The sequence below is a fragment of the Patiria miniata genome, unplaced genomic scaffold, assembly GCF_015706575.1.
Source record: "Patiria miniata isolate m_02_andy unplaced genomic scaffold, ASM1570657v1 HiC_scaffold_11, whole genome shotgun sequence".
In the NCBI taxonomy this organism is placed as follows: Eukaryota; Metazoa; Echinodermata; class Asteroidea; order Valvatida; family Asterinidae; genus Patiria; species Patiria miniata.
This window is the reverse complement of record NW_024037049.1, coordinates 7,029,466-7,049,582: the sequence shown is the minus strand read 5'-3', so window position 1 is coordinate 7,049,582 and position 20,117 is coordinate 7,029,466. Positions and strand designations below refer to the sequence as shown.

The 20,117-nt window shown below is 38.6% G+C and overlaps 1 protein-coding gene and 1 long non-coding RNA gene across 3 annotated transcripts in view; one reads left to right on the top strand and one right to left on the bottom strand.

Annotated features, from left to right (window-relative positions):
* LOC119743400 (sorting nexin-6-like) overlaps nt 1–15,103 on the bottom strand; it is a 53,652-nt gene extending 38,549 nt beyond the window's left edge. For both annotated transcript variants that reach the window (XR_005273022.1, XM_038219796.1), the window contains exons 1-2: nt 14,996–15,103; nt 7,374–7,520 (exon numbers count right to left, since the gene is read on the bottom strand). Coding sequence is in view for 1 of the 2 variants with exons in the window: in XM_038219796.1 (XP_038075724.1) it covers nt 7,374–7,520; nt 14,996–15,019 (171 nt within the window). In the remaining variant the exon portion in view is untranslated. The remainder of the gene's footprint in view (nt 1–7,373; nt 7,521–14,995) is intronic.
* On the top strand, nt 3,452–5,021 carry LOC119743418. Its single transcript, XR_005273025.1, has 2 exons — nt 3,452–3,960; nt 4,216–5,021. It is a non-coding gene; the product is annotated as an uncharacterized LOC119743418 (long non-coding RNA).
* Nucleotides 15,104–20,117: the final 5,014 nt, after the last annotated feature.

The window sequence follows — 20,117 nt, the reverse complement described above, 5'->3', positions numbered from 1 at the left end:
TGATAGCGCCAATGCAGTAGGAACGCGTTCTGGTGCTGTTTCCAAGTTGCAAGAAGCCAAGCTTTGGGGTGTAAGGACGAGTCAAGTTGCGGTGCCGTTTCTGTGGTCTTCCGTTGCTGTTGCGCACTCCCCATTTGGGAGAAGGATCTCTGACGGTGACACGCTGGTGTGGCCAGGTTCGGGAGTTAAAGCTCCAGTTTAGTTAACATTAAGCTAAGTGTTATCTACTACATTTCAAGAGTTGTAGCTCTAGGTTTGTTATTTAGTGTCGATTATCTAAGATAATTGGGGACAAAGATTTAGGTGGAGAACTAGTAGGGAAATTATAAGACTGATCATTGTGTCTTGATTAGTGCTTAAACACCCATTCTGGAATTTGTATTCCTGTGGAGACATTTCTTTGTTCTCGTGTAGTAAAGTTTTCGAGTGTGAAATTGAAGTTTCAAAATGCTCTTATTTTAACCAGAATTAATTTCCTGGGCTGAAATTTGGACTAAATATCCCTTTTCTAAAACTCTTCCATTTGCGACAAATCAACCTACCTTGGAAATTCCTAGTTTTTGAGTAAAATCCATATATCTATTTCGTGAAATTCTTGTGGAGACGTATTCATCTATAGAAATGTTCTTCTGGAGACGTATACAATCTTTTGTTCCCTATTGTGTTCATGTCTCCGTAAGGTAGTAAATTCCAGCACAACAAGTCAGGTGTATTAACAAACACAAATGCCCCGCAACCGTGACTGTTCCCATGACATAACACCACTCTTTTAACATCAACTTACATGTACCTTGGTCACATGGAACCTTCATTGACAGCATTATGTCTTTTGTTTTAGCCACTGTGACCTTGACCCTTGACCTTTTGGCCCCAAATGCAATAGGCTTCTTAGGATTACCAAGAACAATCCACAAACCAAATTTGAAGTTCACATGTAAAGTATTTCTCAAGTTATCGCGCTGACAAGATTTCTATTGTTTTAGCCACTGTGAACTTGACCCTTGACCTTTTGGCCCCAAATGCAATAGGCTTCTTAGGATTACCAAAAACAATCCACAAACCAAATTTGAAGTTCATATGTTCAGTATTTCTCAAGTAATCGCGCTGACAAGATTTCTATTGTTTTAGCCACTGTGAACTTGACCCTTGACCTTTTGGCCCCAAATGCAATAGGCTTCTTATGATTACCAAGAACAATCCACAAACCAAATTTGAAGTTCATATGTGAAGTATTTCTCAAGTTATCGCGCTGACACGATTTATCCGGACACACACACACACACACACACCCAGACTTGTTTCACATACCTAGTGTGGACTTTCCTTTCTTTTCGTGTAGTAAAGGAACACCAGTGGAAAAACTCATTTTTCTCAAACTGTGAAAACTCTTACAACCCAATTTTTTTTCAATGATTCCCTTTAGTGTTTCTCTTCATTCTGCTACAGATAAACCTAACCCAAAAATGCCTCTAAACCTGTTTTCCAGAAATGGGGAAACACTGTGTGGACGTGGGCAAGTCCACACTTCGTCGCTGCTACCTACATTATGTGGACGTCTTTTGTTCGGAAGTCCACACTGCGTATGTAAGACAAGCTCACACCCACCCACGGAAGAACAAGGCGGAAACAGTATGCCCCTTCGGCTTCGCCGCGGGGCATAAAAATGGGCTAGGAGTTGTAGAACTTGGTTTCAGAGGCTAGTGAGGTTGTGGTTCGGTGGTAGATTACTTGTCGTGGGTTGGACACCATTCGATGGGGTTTGACAAATGAGCCGATCAGTGCCGTAATCACTGAACTGGCTCGCCTCACAAGTTTACTCATTGCCGTGTTCTGAGCACTTGTGAGGGTTACTGGTTTCCTGTGAGGGATATTGGGACAGCTCAGCCTGTGTGAGGGATATTGGGATTGCTTGGTACAACCTGCATTGACGAATAATCAGGTTGAGGGTTACCGTCCTTGTGAGAGGGTTATTGGGGCACCTCAATCTGTGTGAGGGTTATTGGAACTGGGCTATTTCATAAAAGGAATTATAATTGTATAAGTTTATTTATCAGGGGTGCAGTTGGCAGTGGCCCTTGACCCGTGTGAGAATTACCAGTGTTTATATTGATTCATTGTGCATGATTTATTATAATTAAGTGCCGATCAGAATAATAATACAAATCTTAATAATCTTAGAATCTGTTGTCACTGTAAGGTATATTTGCGTTGTAAGGTATTAAGCCGATTAATTAGTACTCTGTTTACCTCTAATTAATTACTCAGTCACAAAACGGTTATTTTCACCAAACGAACAGCCCCTAGGCTAAGTCCACCGTTCGTTAATTGTCCCCTCTTTTGTACAGTAGACCTGAGCATGTCATACTACATGGTAATGCATATTCATGAAAACGTTTGCCAACACAACCACTCATTGGCTGACCATGATCAGCTCAGGATCCTGTGTTATTCCAAGTCTGCAATGGCATTTTTTGCAGTAAACTCTTTACACATGAACATTATAGGCAAGCATGTGCAGTGTTTCTACAAGTAGTGCAATGCTACAATGAATCTCCAAAAGCAAAGATCATGAGTAAATTGAAGGTATCACAGCTAAGCTCTTATTATGAACTGTATGCAGCAGATAATCAATCTCATGTTTGATACACAAATGTGAGTCTGTGGCAGTTTCCCGGGACTAATTTCACCTATGAATAAATTAACACCCACCAGAGAAAATCTGAGAATAAAGCATTTGATCATTTAATGATAAAATGTCTTTATTATCACGTGCATGAATTTACCAAAATGTTGTTTCGTTTATATTCATAACCCATTTAGGATTGCCACAAGCCAAAATAAACACAATTTCCATGGTCTTTAAGAATATGTAACTTTCATAACTTGGGCAAATATTCTGTGACCAATTTCTGTCCATGTTATGTACATAATATTCTGAACATAATACCCTGTGATGTCTTATATAGAATATATAGCAGATTGTCTTGGTTTTTCCAGTAGGGATAGGAATGGAAAGCACAATATTTAGGCAAATACATGTATTTCAATTATAACTTTCTATCAATATCAAACTTTAGTTACGAATGTAAATATATGAGCATGTATATCTTGTAAAATCTGCCTGAAAGTCTTAAATTGCTGGTGAGCACAATAGTTAACAATGGATGGAGAATGCACAAGCGGAAAAGAGGACAAACAACTTGATATTATTATTCAGCTTCATTTCCCAATCCCACGTCATACTTTTGTACCCCTTTAGTGTGGAATGACCCACAAACAAGCAAAATAAATAGTACCAGCACTGAACTTAAAGTACTGTTTCAAGCAGATGTTATGGTTTATTCTGTGTGCTTTTGCCTGTCTGTCTGTCTGTCTGTCTGTCTGTGTCAGAATTTCACTTAGATTTGAAGTGTTTTATATATTTCCAAATGTGCTTGTAGACTTCTTCATGTTTATTCATTAACTTGTGACTTTTATTTACACAGGGCCATGGATTTCTTTGCCAACATGTAAATAACCTACTATTTTGTTTAGCAATACAGGACTGACAGGAGCAGTAGAATTCTCTTCCTTTGTGTTACCCATACCAATAGCATGTAATGCCTTTTGTGTTGAATTTAATAAGCTTATCCAAGCCTTCCTCAATCTTTGTGTTTGAATTCCTTGAGGTTGTAAATGAATGAAGTGGAATGTTAGGTATCAGGTTTGGTTTGCAGTGATTGCTGGTATAAGAGAGATTTTTGGGTGTGCCACGGCAGAGCACATTTGATTTTTGATAGACGTGGATGTCATGCATTGATCCTCTGAGCCACGCGCTTTTCACAAGCCGGTATAGCTGCTAAATTTGCAGCAACTTGCAGAAGCAGATATTACAGACTGCTTAAGGGCAAATATTGGTGTGAAGCTGAGACCAACAGCGGCTGGATCAGCAAATCCAAGATCGTGAATGACAAGGAAACCGTAAGTTATGTTTATTTAATTATCAAGGAGGTTGTGGTTTCTTTTTAGTTATTTAAAATGTATCATTGCAGTAAATAATGACCAGTGCCACATGGAGAAAGTTTTGATGGAATAATTGACATTACTGATGAAGTTTTTTTTAACATATACGCAAGTGTGATTCTTTAAGTTAAAGCCGATTTGTTGAAAAAAAGATTGGAGATTTTGAGGTATTATTGCCTGTATTTTTTGGCCAATCTTTTATTGAATTATTAGATGGCCCTTGGCCCAAGCTAGCCTGTAGCCTGAGGTGCATGCCAAATTGAGGTAGATGGTCAATGAGCCGGGATGCTTAAGACGTTGATTTATGTAGTAGCAACCATCGAGTTTGACGTACTAACGTGAGAGTCGCAGAGACGACAGAGGATGCCGGAAGGGCTGTCATCACTAGTGTTACACCACCGAGAGGCTGAAATCAGCAGGAGAACACCTAATTTTTAAAACACGGTGAACTGTATCATTCTTGTTTTTGCAATAACATTTAATTGTTATTGAGATCTATTAAGATAGATTTGTTTGATAATCTTGATTTGCAAGACATTCTTTTTTTGTGATTTATAAATCGAAGAGGTTTTTTTGTGGCCAAATCGACTGGAAATTGAATTTGGAAGTAGTTAACCGGTCATTGTTTTTTTTTTTTAATAAAACCTTTGGAAAACATCCAAAGTAAGTGTACATTGGTTTTTTTATGACTTAGTGGACAAACTTAGAAGTGGTTTCGAATGTATCCACACCTAGCGTTCTTTTATTAGTTTAATTTGTTCAGAAAGTACAAACAGAGATTCCTTTAATTACTATTTTTTTTGGTTGAGTTGTGTTTCAAATTAAGAGTTTAAAACTGAGAAGAAAGAATACTTAGTTTATTTTGTGAGACACTTTTGTTGTGTTCCGCATTAATCATGCATTTTATGACTTAAGAGAAATTAATAATCCTCTTTATGACTTAAGGAGAAATATTGTAAATACTGCAAGAAGAAGTGGACTTATAAATTAAATTGTAAATAATAATTGTGTAAATAGAACTGATCTTGTCCATTGTTGTGATTATTTTGTGTTTGCAATCTAATCATTTTATCTTTCCAGCCAGTCCCTAAAACAAAAGAGTAACTGTGACAGTCTGATTGATGTCCTTTTTTGGGGGGGGGGGGGAGGGGAGGGGGAATCGTGATTTGTTAGCCTTTGTTTTTCTTTTCCTTTTTAATATGTTCGTTAGCTTGTTTGTTTTGTTCTGTGTGCTTGTATCTGTCTGTCTGTTTGTCGTCCTTTGTTGTTTCTGTGTGTAGTGCAAAAGTTGTACTGTTCTAGTTGGAGAGCTTCTCGAAAAGCTTTTATTAAACTTTTAGGCAATCCATCAGACCTGCATACGGTACAATTTAATGTTTGATATTTTTTAATGTTTTTGTTTTATAGTTTCTTGTAACTTCCCCATTTGGGGTTTTTGCTTTTGATCTCCTTTGTCGTTCTTGCAAGTTTTAGGCAATAGGTCTCGTTCAAATGACATCATTTCCTACAGACCATCCACGTGCATCGGCATTTTGAGTGTCAACTTGCATAACGCGCATCGGCTGCATCATATTTCGAACACATTTCGAGCAACAAGCGCCCGTGTTTAGAACATTTTGAACACTGCGCAATGCGTGCTTGATTGCGTAAAATACGCGGTTGCAGTTCTCCTACAGAGATGGCCGTCAGTGAGCGAGCCCTATTGAATTATGTTACATAATATTTTTGACCGCGAAATGATCTTTAACATAACAATGTAATAAAAACTAGAACGGTGAAGCCATAATGGCTCGCTGTAGAAGGTGGAAAGGGAGGCTGAAGGTAGGGTTGGGGATGGGCATGGTGGATGGGGATCAGGATTCACGATGATGTGACAAGGTGTCACGTATGTTCATCCCTTCCCTTAGTTTGTGCGCCAGTGACTGTCGAAATGGCAGAGGAAAGACACACCAATTTTCATCTGAAAACATCCTGTTCATTTTGCTAGATTAAGTGAGAAACATTCCACTGGATGAAATTAAATGAGTTTCTTTTGTTTTATTCGCCATATTTTTGTGGTAAAAATTCGACATTTTTCTTCGTTTTTCGCTTTCCATTGCCATGCAATCATCAGCAAAAAGGGCCAACTAAAGTTGGGATTTTTTAAATGTTCTCCAGTTTCCCCAAACATGCCACTTATCACAGCATATGAATGAGATATGAAAAAAATATTATTACAGGATTAATGAGTTATTCAGGCATGCAACTGGAAAGTCACAAATAAAAGACGAAATTCAAATCTTTCCAAGACTTTGTACAGTGTTTTTCTATTTTCTATGGCACACAGCCGATCCGAGGAAAAGTTGCATGCCTGGTTATTGGGAATGGGTTTGGGTTCTGACCGTATGAACCATGCACCGTCAAATACGATGTCACCATGCAAGGAAGGCCATGTTGGGTCGTCCACATGGAGCACTGGCCTGGCTTGCGCAACGAGGAAAATCACGCTGCCGTATATGGGTCACCAGAAAAATGTGTACACGTCGGCGGATACGTCCTTCTTTCTTGAGCTGTCCTATTCGCAATAACTTGGAAATGGTATAATTATTTTCATCTATTCTTTATCTACATGGCAATGTCTTTCACTTTTCCAGGAAAATTAGAGAAATATTTTTATAATTGGATTGATACACACATGGTTTGAAGAATTTTGGGGGAAAGGATTTTTTTTCTCTTAAATTTTTTTTTTTTTTTCAGAATATTTTTTTTAACATTTGGACAATCTCAGCTCATAGCATAAGTGCACTGGCATGAACATACGTGGTGTAGAGGTTAGTTTTATTAAATGCCAACATAAAAAGTCAAAAAATGTCCTTACATGGGTGTACATGTACATATACGACACCACCCCTGCCCTGTTTCAATTGTTTCCTCACACATAATTTGAATACATTTTGTATGAAAGTTGTTAAAGGTATCAGACATTTTCATACACTTCATAACAAGGTATTATTGACTAGTCACTGATATTAGTGAACAACATTCAACAAGATGAACATTATGAAGATTGAGCCACATCCAGTTACTTTTGTAAACTTTTCCTGAGTCAAACGTCCCACTGCGGACACAGGTTAAGATTTTACCCGTTCTGTTTTTACCATCAACTTCGTAAATCTGAAAGCAAATGAGTCCATTATGAACACGGCTTTTTACTGCTCCATTGTACTTTATTCCTTTTAAGAAATAGGCCCTCCAAAAATGATCATGTAACATTCTGGTAATGAAAACAATTCAAAGAATTGGTTGCATTCAAACCATTTATGCTAAAACTATTTTCAAAGTGAATGCAGGGTGTTGTCTTAGTTCACACTGAAGTAATGTAGATTTCTTACCTCAGATATCTTCTCAAACTTGTCACACGATTCTTGTTGTTTCATCTCAGCTTGCTGCACATCCTTGTTCTTTGCTCGTGCTTTCTCTAATGCTTTGTTTGCAGACTGATAGTCAACAAGTGCACGCATCCTGCGGTACAACAGATCCTTTACACAAAGAATAATCATTTATCAGTCTAAAAGTTGATTTATCCAACATTTCCTGGACACATTGAATGTCACATAAAACTTGATACTATATTATCAGGAAGCTGAAATCAGGAATTTGGAATGTTTCATTGGCCCAATGAGCAGGGGGTAATAATGCTGCAGCACCTTGAGCACCTGTCCAGGTGGATATGTGCACTTTAGAAAAAGTCACTATAATTAGCTGTTTTGGTGACACACCAAAACAGCTCTTGTTTTAGTTAAGATTTTTTTTTTAGCTGCTTCAGCATACACACCAAAACAGCTATTGTTTTCGTTAAGATTTTTGGGGCTTTTCTGCAAAGTGTGGAAAAGCCTTTCTTTCTGTTCTGAATATTTTTTCTTTCTTCTTCTTCCTTTTTGTCGGAAAAAATCCCATAGACTTTGTAAAAAAAAATTCCGGCCTTCACTTTTGCCATTCATCCTTGTCATACATCCTTTAAAGTTACCATAGGCATAGTCCCTATAGCAAGGATGTGTCCCGAAGAGTGACGTCATGGTGACGTCACCATGGGGTCGCGTGACCTCACTTTAAAGATTTCTAGATTTAATCTTTGAAAATCAATATAAAAGCAAACATGAGGGACCTGAACTTGATTTTTGCGGGAACTGATATAATAATCCAGGGTCTTCTTTTAGTGTGTGTGAAGTCACGTGACCCTTTTTCCAGCCCAAACCTGAAGTGGCTTATAATTCAAAACTGGAAAAAGATGTGAACTCGCTTTCAACGATGTTAGTCTGTGTTAGGTTGTCGTTTCCAAACAAATTACAGGTTTGCAAAAAAATTACTACCAGTAGGTTGAAAAATGTTTAAAATGCATTTTGAGTTGATGTCTGTGGCAAATTTTGTAGTAATCGCTTAAAAATTAGTATATATGATGGCCTAATGCAGACAACACTTGCGAGCAAAAAATAATTAATGTCATCATCAGACCGGAAGTTAGAATGAAAAAACGAGAGATCTATGTGTCTTTGAAAACAGCACATAAGGCTTTTCCGCTTATTCTATTTTGTATGACTTTATGCTTTTTTGCCAATGTGGAGTCATGTAAATTATATTTTTGGTTCAAAGTTCATAAAAAGTTATATTGAGCTAGTATAGCCAACAGATATAAAATGTATGAAATTAGTTGATGGCATCATGTTGACAACACTTTGGATTTGGCATTTGATGACGTCACATGCCCTAATATTTTTTTGCAAAAATCATGAAAAATTAACCGATGACGTCATGGTGACGTCTTTTCAGAATTTGTATACTGGTACCATTTTCTAGCTATCCACTAATTTTCATGACGATCGGACCTTCCCTTATATGTGTTTTAAAAAATCGCATTTTTGATGACGTCATGATGACGTCACACATTTTTCAAAATTTTGTGCATATATCTATTACCTAACAAACATAATACGAGAAGAATTTTGAATTTTGCATGTTGCGTTCGTGAGATACGGCTTAAAGGTCCAAAATGCCAAAAATTCATATAAAAACACACGATGACATCATGATGATGTCACATAAATTTTTGCCTAAAACGCATCCCGGTCTACTCACATACCAAGTTTCAACCCAATCGGACTTACAGTTCTCTAGATATAGGACTTTACAATATGCACATTTAGGATGACGTCACGTGATCAATGATGACGTCATCATGAGGTCACCTCAATTTTCATCTGTAACACATCCCGATCTACCTACATACCGAGTTTCAACCCAATCGGACTGACAGTTCTGTAGATGTAGGACTTTGTAATGTCCACATGAATGATGACATCATGTGACCCATGGTGACGTCATCATGACGTCAATCTTCGGGACACATCTTTCCTATAGGAACTATGCCTATGCTGACTTTGAATAATGTATGACAAAGATTAATGCCAAAAGTGGAGGCCAGAAAAGACGTGCTCAAAGTCAATGGACTTTGAGATGGAACAAAAAGAAGAAGAAGAAGAAAGAAATATGAGATCTATGTCTGTTTGCAACAGAACATAGGGCTTTTTCGCATTATGCTTTTTATCAATAACACGTCCCAGACTATGCATGTACAATGTTTCAAAGTATACGGTACAATACTTTTTAAAATTTAGCATGTGGCGTCTGTGAGATATATAAATTGCCAAAAGAAATACATCCATATTAAATCAGACGTGTCGGACTACCTTCGTACATGTGCATGTGTCATTCTTGAGATATGGCTTAAAGGTCCAAAAATCAACTAAAATCACATGATGACGTCATCCTCAATATTCACCTATAACACATCCAGCCGGTCTACCTGCATACAAAGTTTCAACCCAATCCGACTGACAGTTCTGTAGATATAGGACTTTGTAATATGCACATGAATGATGACGTCACATGACCCATGATGACGTCATCATGACGTCAATCTTCGGGACATATCTTTGCTATAGGGACTATGCCTATGCTGACTTTGAATACTGTATGATAAAGATTAATGCCAAAAGTGGAGGCCAGAAAAGACGTGCACAGAGTCAATGGACTTTGAGATGAAACAAAAAGAAGAAGAAGAAGACGAGAGATCTATGTCTGTTTGCAAGAGAACATAGGGCTTTTCCGCATTATAATTGTTTTTTTTAACAATAACACATCCCTGACTATGCATGTACAATGTTTTGATTGAATCAGACTTGGCTTGAACAGGTTCCTGTATTGAAAGAAAATGTGACAATTGTAAATTTATCGAAATATTTTTCCTCGCACATTTTTTGTCTGTATGATCGAAAACACAAAGTATAGTATACAGATACATGTATACATGTGTTGTACAGTCTAATTGCACCATTTGTTGTCTAGTTTTCAAGCGAATTTTCCAAAACTAAACCAACTGTCTTAATAAAAAGCACACATTCATAGCTGGATATCCCATCTATAAATAAAGACAATTGGGAAACAAAACGTACATAAAAAAGGAATTTAACATGAAACAAATTGACATGACATGAAACAAATTAGCATTCTCAAAACGAGCCACCCCCCCCTGAAATTATGTGTTCGTACGTGCATGATGATTTGCTGTACACCGCCGTCCGCCCGCGTACAAGCTAAAAGAAAAGGCAGAAAACCTACGAAAATGTCGCCACAAGGACTGGCACAAACTATTCAAACGAAAGCTCGTTGCTTTCTTTATCGATGTGTGGTGATCATTTTTTTGTCCTTATCTAGTCAAGTCACGGCGAAGGAACTAAAAAAAGAACAACCAAATTCATCCTCAAAATCGCACCCCAACTTCTAATGAAACAAATTCTGCCAAAATATACTGAATCTATTTCTGAATCCAAATATCATTCAGAAAAAAAAGGTTCGCTTTCAACTTAATACCATGCATGTCATCTTCAAGAACCGCTACTTCTTTTGTAAATGTGTAGTTCATATAAACAGAGCTGTCGAACACTCCGGCCGATTCGTGACAAAGCCCTGCAGATAAAGGTCAGGATTTGACCTCAGCAACGCGTGCGCTGCGGGCTGATTGACATACCATGTATGTGCATATGTACAATGCACGTGCATGTACATTGTGGACATCCTGAGCATGTTTTAAAGCAGAGGTATTGCCAACCTGAAGTTTTAAGCGTGTGCAGGGCATGTCCAAGTTGCTTATTGCCTCAAAACTTCGAAATGTTTTAGACCTACCCTTAAATCGACAATTAAAGTAAAAATCAATATAAAAACTGTCATGGTTGATTTTTTAGGAATTTTCAAAGGAAAAAAGGTCTTTTCATTATAACTTCCGGTATGATGACGTCATCATTTTTTTTCGTGCACAGGTGTTGTCTGCATTGAGGTCATCATATACACCAATTTTGAAGCTATTACCGCAAACTTCGTCACAGACATCCACTGAAAATTCATTTTACACTTTTTTCAACCTACCCGTAAAGGGCGCTCTAACATGCGCTCTAAGGTGTCGGGTTATGTCACATTAAAGATGAATTTTTTCCCAATATGTTTTGTGCACGTTTTAAAACACTCCAGTCTGGCACCTTCGTAAATCCGATCGACTTTAGACTTGATACATACTTAGACCGCCACCCACAGATGGTCCTAGAAGAAATCCAAAATGTTTTGTACACGCTTTAAACACGCTACTTTTGCACTTTTGTAAATGTGATTAATGCTAGACTTGGTACACACTTAATCTACCACGTAGATTATGTCACATTAAAGATGCATTCTTCCCCCTATTGGTTTTGTACATGTTTTTCTTCAAACCATCCATTTTTGCACTTCTATGTGTCTGACTGACTTAACACTTGTCGGACACTAAGACCAGCAACCGTAGATGGTCCCCAATGAATTCCTAACAATGACGTCAACATGTGTCACGTGACATGACATTTAATGTGCATTTTTTTTTTCAAACAGCTATAACTTCGATAAGTCTGATTGGGTTAAAACTTTAATAGTATGCACATTCACAGGGATATGTTATAGATGGAAATTGAAGTGACGTCATTATCAAATGTCAAGTGACGTCCCTTAAAGGGGCATTTTATTCTTTTATAGGCCTATATCTACAAAACTATAATAAGAGGTTGTAACTTGACATATGCTGTTATAGATGACATTTGTAGTGACGTCACTTATTGTTCATCACGTGCACAGAGTATTTCACAAACACATTTCTTGTCCACAAACACATTTCTTGTTTTCGTGAAGATTTTTTTCTTTCTTTTTTGAAGGGCTTTTCCACAAAGTGCGAAAAGCCGTTGTTTTTGTGCTTTTTTTTTTTGGCTTTTCCGCAAAGTTGCGGAAAAGCCTTTGTTTTTGTTCTGATTTTTTTTCTTTCTTTTTCTTTTTGTTCCACCCCAATTCCCATAGACTTTGTACACGTTTTTTAACCGCGGCATTTTGAACCTTAAACAAACTTGTATTCCAATGAAACCTAACCTATGTGAAGACCCCATAGTGAGTATGTGTCCCGAAGAGTGACGTCATGATTACGTCATCATGGGTCACGTGACGTCATCTTAAACATGCAAACTTTAAGACCCTATATCTAAAGAACCATAAGTCCGATTGGGTTGAAACTCGGTATGTAGGTAGGCCGAGATGTGATATAGGTCAAAATTGAGGTGACGTCATCATGACGTCATCGTGTGATTTTATATCGATTTTTGAAGTTTTGGACCTTTAAGCCAATATGCTAAATTCAAAATTCTTTTTGTATTATGTTTGTTAGGTAACAGGTACATTCACAAAATTGTGAAAATTGTGTGACATCATTATGACGTCATCAAAAATGCAATTTTTCAAAACACATATAAAGGAATGTCCAATCGTCATGAAACTTGCTGGGTGGGTAGATAATAGTACTAGTACACAAAATCTGAAATGACGTAACAATGACGTCATCGGTAGACTTTTTACGATTTTTAAAATATTAACAATTTTATTCTGCTTACAAATTTAACACTTTAATTCATCCGATTGGCTTCGAACATGCTAAATTCAAAATTCTTTTTGTATTAGGTTTGTTATGTATAGGCATCTGCACATTTTTTTTGAAAAATGTGTGACGTCACAATGACGTCATCAAAAATGCGATTTTTAAAAATTCCGAAAAGACGTCACCATGACGTTATTGGTTTATTTTTTTATGATATTTTCTCATATTTACAATTTTATCCCGCTTCCAAATTTAACACTTCCTTTCATTGGATTGACTTCAACCTTAGTACAAACCAAGACCACAATGCAAAAATGTGCATTGACAAGTGTTATCAAGATGATGTCATCGTAGGGCATGTGACATCTTCAAATAATTTCTACACATTTTATATCTGTTGGCTATACTAGCTCAATATAACTTTTTATGAACTTTGAACAAAAAATATAATTAACATGACTGTACATTGGCAAAAACGCATTAAGTCATACAAAAATATAAGCGGAAAAGCCCTATGTTCTGTTTTCAAACAGACATAGACCTCTAGTTTTTGGCTTTTCCGCAAAGTGCGGAAAAGCCTTTGTTTTTGTGCTGTTTTTTTTCTTCTTTCTTCTTCTTCTTCTTCTTCTTCTAAGGCAAATTATGGAGGATACCAATGTATAATGAGGACACAAAAAAGCAAAATAGTACCCACCTTGTCTGTACAATTGAAGCTTGAAAAAAAAAAAAAGCCACCCAAAAAAAAAAAAGGCAAGGCAGCGTAAACAGAGCCTGATGTTGCACAGGAAATTTGTCTTTTTGCGATGCCAAACTCCTTCACGTGGCGATTTGTTTTATCCAGTTCACCAGGCATTAAGGACTTTCTGCCGAGTTGTATAACAAGGACAATAAAAAAATTGTGCCTGTTGGTATATGCAAATGTAAGGTTTAACAGGTAAGAGAGTCCCAAAAGTTGACTTGAAAACCAATATAAAATAAATCGTGAGAGACCGGAACTTGATTTTTGGGGGAATAGATCTCCATTTTATCTCGTGTGGGTCAAATCACGTGACTCTTCCTTCCGGTACAAATCGGAGGTTCCTTTTAATTTGAAATTCATTGAATGTAATTTTTTTATTGATTTTCGAAGTTTCAGCGTTATTTTCCAATGAAATACACTTTAAACTTCAAAATGATTTCCACACAATGAAACCACAGCCTGTGGTTAAACTGAGGTGCAGTCTTTGTTTCAGCTCTTGATTTGGTTATTTTACTCGGTTATTTTCTTTCGTACATGTACATCAAATTTTTCGCTGTACACAACGAAACTACACATCGCATCTACAACCAAAGTTGTAGTCGAGGACTTTTTTCCGAGCACCAAGAACTGCCTTCTCAGCTTTGAAAATGAGTACAAGTACTTCCAAGTAGAAGTACAGGTCACCGAGTATGAGTACAAGTACAAGTACAAGTACCAGTATGAGAACAGACGACATATTTCGTGATTTTTGTCACGAACAAGTTACAACTTGGGTACAAAAGTGCCACAAATTCTTCACAGGCCGACAATTTTTTTACTAATGAGGTCTTCCAAACGGGTAAAGCCATAAGCAGAGCCAGTCTTCTATACACGCTGATATGTAAAAAAAAACACACACACACCAGTGCCACCCACATGCTACCTAAGCGGTTAGTCCGCTATCAATGCCTTAAAACTAGCAAATAAAAGTAATATTTTGCTCAGCTTGTTTCACGAGATGTATGCATGTGCTCCCATTTTCTCACGGATGATGCTGCACATGCACACTACCCCCATGGGCTAGTTTCATGATTGCTACATAAAGCACACCCGTAGTAGACCAGCGCATGGGAAATGTGTGCAATAGTCTATGATGTATGCTATTTAACCTGTGCATGAAACCTAATGCGTTCTTGGCAAACAGCAAAACTAGCGGCTGACACGTGATGGTGAATTGACCACTGAAAAATTGGCCGTTGATTATGAATATGTATGAGTATAGAATACAAATGATACAGTACCTTTGCTGCAGCAGAATCTCTCATATAGTAGCGTAGAAGATCAGAAAGTTTAAGGTCTTCATCTGACGCCACCCTTGTCTCAAGTTTCTAGTTGATCAAATAGAAATCGCATCCATAATTATGCATATATGTTTTCACGACAAGGCATAAAAAATGACAGGTTGAACGGCCAAACAAATTTTGTACAAATGTACAAATTTAGTTTTACTGTCATGTTAGTGACATGACATCACTTCTATTTACTCCAACCATGCAAACAGGTTAGGCAGGTTTATCAACCCTAACCCTACCTCCTGCAGGATGATTCACAGGAATTGGGTATGACTGATGAAGGTAGAGACATGGCGTTGGGGCTTGAGAAACCTGCAAACTTTTCTTCCACAGTAGTGTGGCAGGAGCTATAGATCTCTCTTTAATGTCACTCCCTACACATTGCCACATGCATCTGCATTTTGGGCGTCAAATTTTCGTGATGCGCATCAGCTGTGCCAAATTGCGAAGGAATTTCTTGCAACATGCGCTGTGTTTAGAAAAATTGTACACACTGCGTGTACACGCACCTGATGGTGTTGAATACGCAGTTGTAATTTTCCTACGAAGATGGCTGTCTATGAGAGGGGTCTGTTTCCCCTTACCAGCAGGTTCCATTTGCTATTAATTTTCAAAATAGCACCATCCTCTTGTTAAGGACCACATTCTTTAGTCTTGTTGGCAGACGTTTTGTTCACTGACGGGACTGTACATCCCGGTGTACCCTCAGACTGTAATATAGCAGGGAGATAAGCAGTATTCTGGTCCCACCTGCCTGGTAACGTGGCTCCCCAACTGAGTTGTGAAACATCTGACAGTATCACAACGGAGAGTTGCGTCACCTGGAAACTGAGCCCTTCATCAGGTTGTTTGAATCAACCCATCAATCCAGGTACAGCCATAGAACTGTCATCACCACATGCTGGTCACCACATGTACTAAGTAATAACTTGGATTGAAGAGAAGGGGGGGGGGGGCTGGTACCATCTGTCGATGGGGGCGCTGTTAAAATCCGACAATTATGCACACAAAGGGCCAATACATATATAGGGCCAATATATAATTTGTTATGAGTGTCCGGGGCGGGGGGGGGGGGGGGTTCGCATTATTTTTAATGTATTTCTATGAAAAACAAACAAAAATTTGACAGGGCTTGTGTTTTTTTTCTAACCACCCCCCCACCCCACCCCGGATCCACGCCTGCACAGAAGGGCCTTATGATGGAAGAAACTTGAAAAATATTGCTGCACAGAAGCAGCCATTGGAAAAATATACATGGATACAAGGGAAGCAATAGATCATTGTTATTGCAATCTTGCTATAAAACGATATATTGCTCTTAAGCAAGAAGTCAACATTTTCTTAAGCATAGGTCCTATGATAGTATCTGTAGAATAAGCTGGTAGGCTGATAGTTGGAAGAAATGGATTTCTATCAAACAAATACCAACTTTCAAATGGGGGCAGAATCCAACAAAAACTGGTTGAAAAGTTTTTTAAAAATACTGCAAGTGAGACTTGCCCAATCCCCTTGTCATGCTGGCATTTTTTTTATAAAGTCAGTGTCCGTAACCAAAATCGAAAATGTCTATTGTTTTAGCAAAAGTAACCTTGACGTTTAACTCGTGGGCCCCAAAATCAATAGGCTTGAAAAGACTACCAAGAGCAACCCCAAACAAAATTCAAGTTCATCAGTAAAGTAATTCTTGAGCATTTGTGCTGACATCAGGTTGGTCTGTACATCACCGCTAAGAAAACTGAACTCATGGCATACAACCAAAGTGACATTATCACTTTCAAGTCAAAATCAGGTCACCCATCAAAATTTTCCCCCACAGAAGTGTGGTGGGAGTCTACGAGCGATACTTACCTGTAGAGCCACTACATTTGCATATTCCCCTTACCGGCAGGTTCCATTCGCTAAGAGTTTATACAACAGCACCCTCTATAATGCTACCCACACTGCCCTGCGCCAGGAGCGCCATGTTGGCTTCCTCTTTTCTTGTGCTCTACAGGATTAAGCTCTTGTTTTTGAACTAGTGGGGAGGAGGGAGGGATGCTCTACAGCTAAGTATCGCTCGTAGACTCCCACCACACTTCTGTGGGGGGGGGGAAGTCTACTTCACTCACTTACCTGTAGAGCCACTACATTTGCATAGAGTAGCACCGCCTTAAGGCGGTGGGCAGTGAGATATGTGTATTGTAAGTTCTAGTTTAATTAGTATGGAAGTATATATATAGACAATATAAACTCCCTTAGGAATGAGATCCGGAATGGGACCGTTCGAGAACCGGGCGAGCTCGGCCCGCCCAGTAAGCTGCCGCCCGCTTCGAACACTGTACCCGCCCGGTTACTCAAGCGTGACGCTCGGTTGACTGCTGGAGTGACCCTCTGGGTCACAACAATAGCTGCTATCAACGGATTAGTGGTTATTGTTCGAGGATTACAGCGCCCAACTCAGGTTGGGTTGGTGTGGAAGACCCTGGCTATCATTATATTTTTTTGTGGAATTTTATTCTTTTCTAGCTTCATAGAATGCAAGTGTTTTGTTTTTGCATGAAATCATTTGACAAATAAACTTGATACAACTGCCTAGTTTGCAAAGTTCTATATATGAACAATGGTTAAAAGCTAGATGATCAAGGTGTGAATTTTTTTCTTTGAATTTTTCGAAATACGATGTTCGATATCTATATTCTCGGATTTGATCAAATGTACGAAATACCTTATTCTGTATTGAAATAAAGTATTCCCCTACGACCAACATGAATTGTTTTGAGTGTGGTAATAATTTGATGTTTTTTAATTTTAGACTACGACACCGCACTTGCCCATTATTCATGTTAATTCATACGCATTTTAAACAGAAAAGTCTGATACCCGTTTGAGAATAGAAGCGGGCGGGCTTGGCCCCCGATCGGTATGAAGTGGCCCACTCGGTAGCCCCGATCGGTAGGAATTCTGGGCACTCTTTTATTCAAGCGTGACGCTCGAGAAGCGGGTGGGAATGACCCACTCTGTAACTCCCGATCGGTATGAACACTCGGTTATTCAAGCGTGAGCTTGGTTGACTGGAGTGGCTCTCTTGGTCGCTATCAACGGATTAGTGCTTATTGTTCGAGGATTACAGCGCCCAACTCAGGTTGGGTTGGTGTGAAAGACACTGGCTATCATTACATTTTGTGTGGAATTTTATTCTTTTCTAGCTTCATAGAATGCAAGAGTTTTGTTTTTGCATGAAATCATTTGACAAATAAACTCGATACAACTGCCGAGATTGCAAAGTTCTATATTGGAACAATGGTGTGATTTTTTTTCTTTGAATTTGTCGAAATACGATGTTCGATACCTATATTGTCGGATATGATCAAATGTACGAAGTACCTCATTCTGTATTATTTGAAATAAAGAATTCCCCATATGACGAACATGAATTGTTTTGAATGTGGTAATAATTTGATGTTTTGAATTTTAGACTACGACACCGCACTTGCCCATTATTCACGTTAATTCATACGCATTTTAAACAGAAAAGTCTGATACCCGTTTGAGAATAGAAGCGGATGAGCTTGGCCCCCGATCGGTATGAAGTGGCCCACTCGGTAGCCCCGATCGGTATGCATACTGGGCACTCTTTTATTCAAGGATGACGCTCGAGAAGCGGGTGGGAATGACCCACTCTGTAGCTCCCGATCGGTATGAACGCTCGGTTATTCAAGCGTGAGCTTGGTTGACTGGAGTGGCTCTCTTGGTCACTTGCAACGGATTAGTGTTTATTGTTCGAGGATTACAGCACCTGGCCAACTTGCAGTTGGTTCGCCCTGGCTATGATTATCTGCAGAATTTTCTTTGCTATAGAGTATAGAATTGCAGTATTTTCTTTGCATGAACACGTGTAAATGTAGGCCTATATGGGTTTTACTGATTGCTTGACGTACAACGTATTATTTTTTCCCCTTTGTTTTAAGGTTTAAGTTTTTCTGTTGACCCAAAAACTTCATTCACTTTAAATCCTGAAACCAGATTTTTATGTGTACATTTTTTGTTCACCCTGAGACTCATTTCAATTAATAGTTGGAATATTTTTTCTAACTATTCTAATTTCTATCTAGAAAATATGCAAGATAAGACATTGCAAAATTGTACGTGAACACATACATTCTAATATAGTCAAACCATTGAGCTGTGAAAGCAACTTGTGAATGACTACTGCATGGACCACGTTTCCGCCCGTCATCCGTGTACGGAACCCGGTGTCATACGAAAATCGGACTCATATGGAAATCGGACTCTTTTCCCCCTTTTATTGGTTAAACCCTCTCACGTGACCGGTCCATCTCCTAATTATCTATGCAAGAGCATGCGCAATACCTCCAATGAGTCCGTACTTCATACAACCTAAATTCATGCTACACCGGCGTCAAGCGAGCGCAGAGCAAACCTTCTTTGTCATTCATTGAACGATCTCCCTCATGTCTTAATATCGAATACATACAGCCCAACGGGGTATATGTAACTGAAGGAACAGCCATTTGTACTGCTTTGTTGCAACGCCGGGACTGGGTGTCAGACAGAAAGTGTGATACACGCTGTAAACATAATAGTCTGATACCCTTTCACTATACTTTGTGATAAACGGAACTCTAATGTCGCAGCGAGCACATTAACTTTAATGCACGTAAATAGAACAAACTGGGGAATTCTGATCTTAATACTGAACAAAATACCAACCCTGTTTGCTTTAAAAGTCAGATTCAGGGATTCATCGGTGCATGTCCGTATACATTTGTATACATTTAAGGGGAGAAAAATGTATCACGTGACTAATTGAAACCGTTGTTAACTGATCGCTCAAGCTTTTCAATAGGCCTGCACGAGGGCAATGGGTCACCAACAATAGCAGTCCATGGCAGGGATTACCAGCGGCGCGCCCTTTGATTTGCCGGGTCTTTGTTACCCGGCAGTGAGGATTATCGCCTTGCAAATTGCTTCTTTTGTTCAGGTTCAGGAGAGGGCCCACCAGTCAGACTTGTACTTCGTTCTCTTAATCCGAGCTCGCCCACTTTGGAGAGGAGTCCCAATCCCTTTCTTG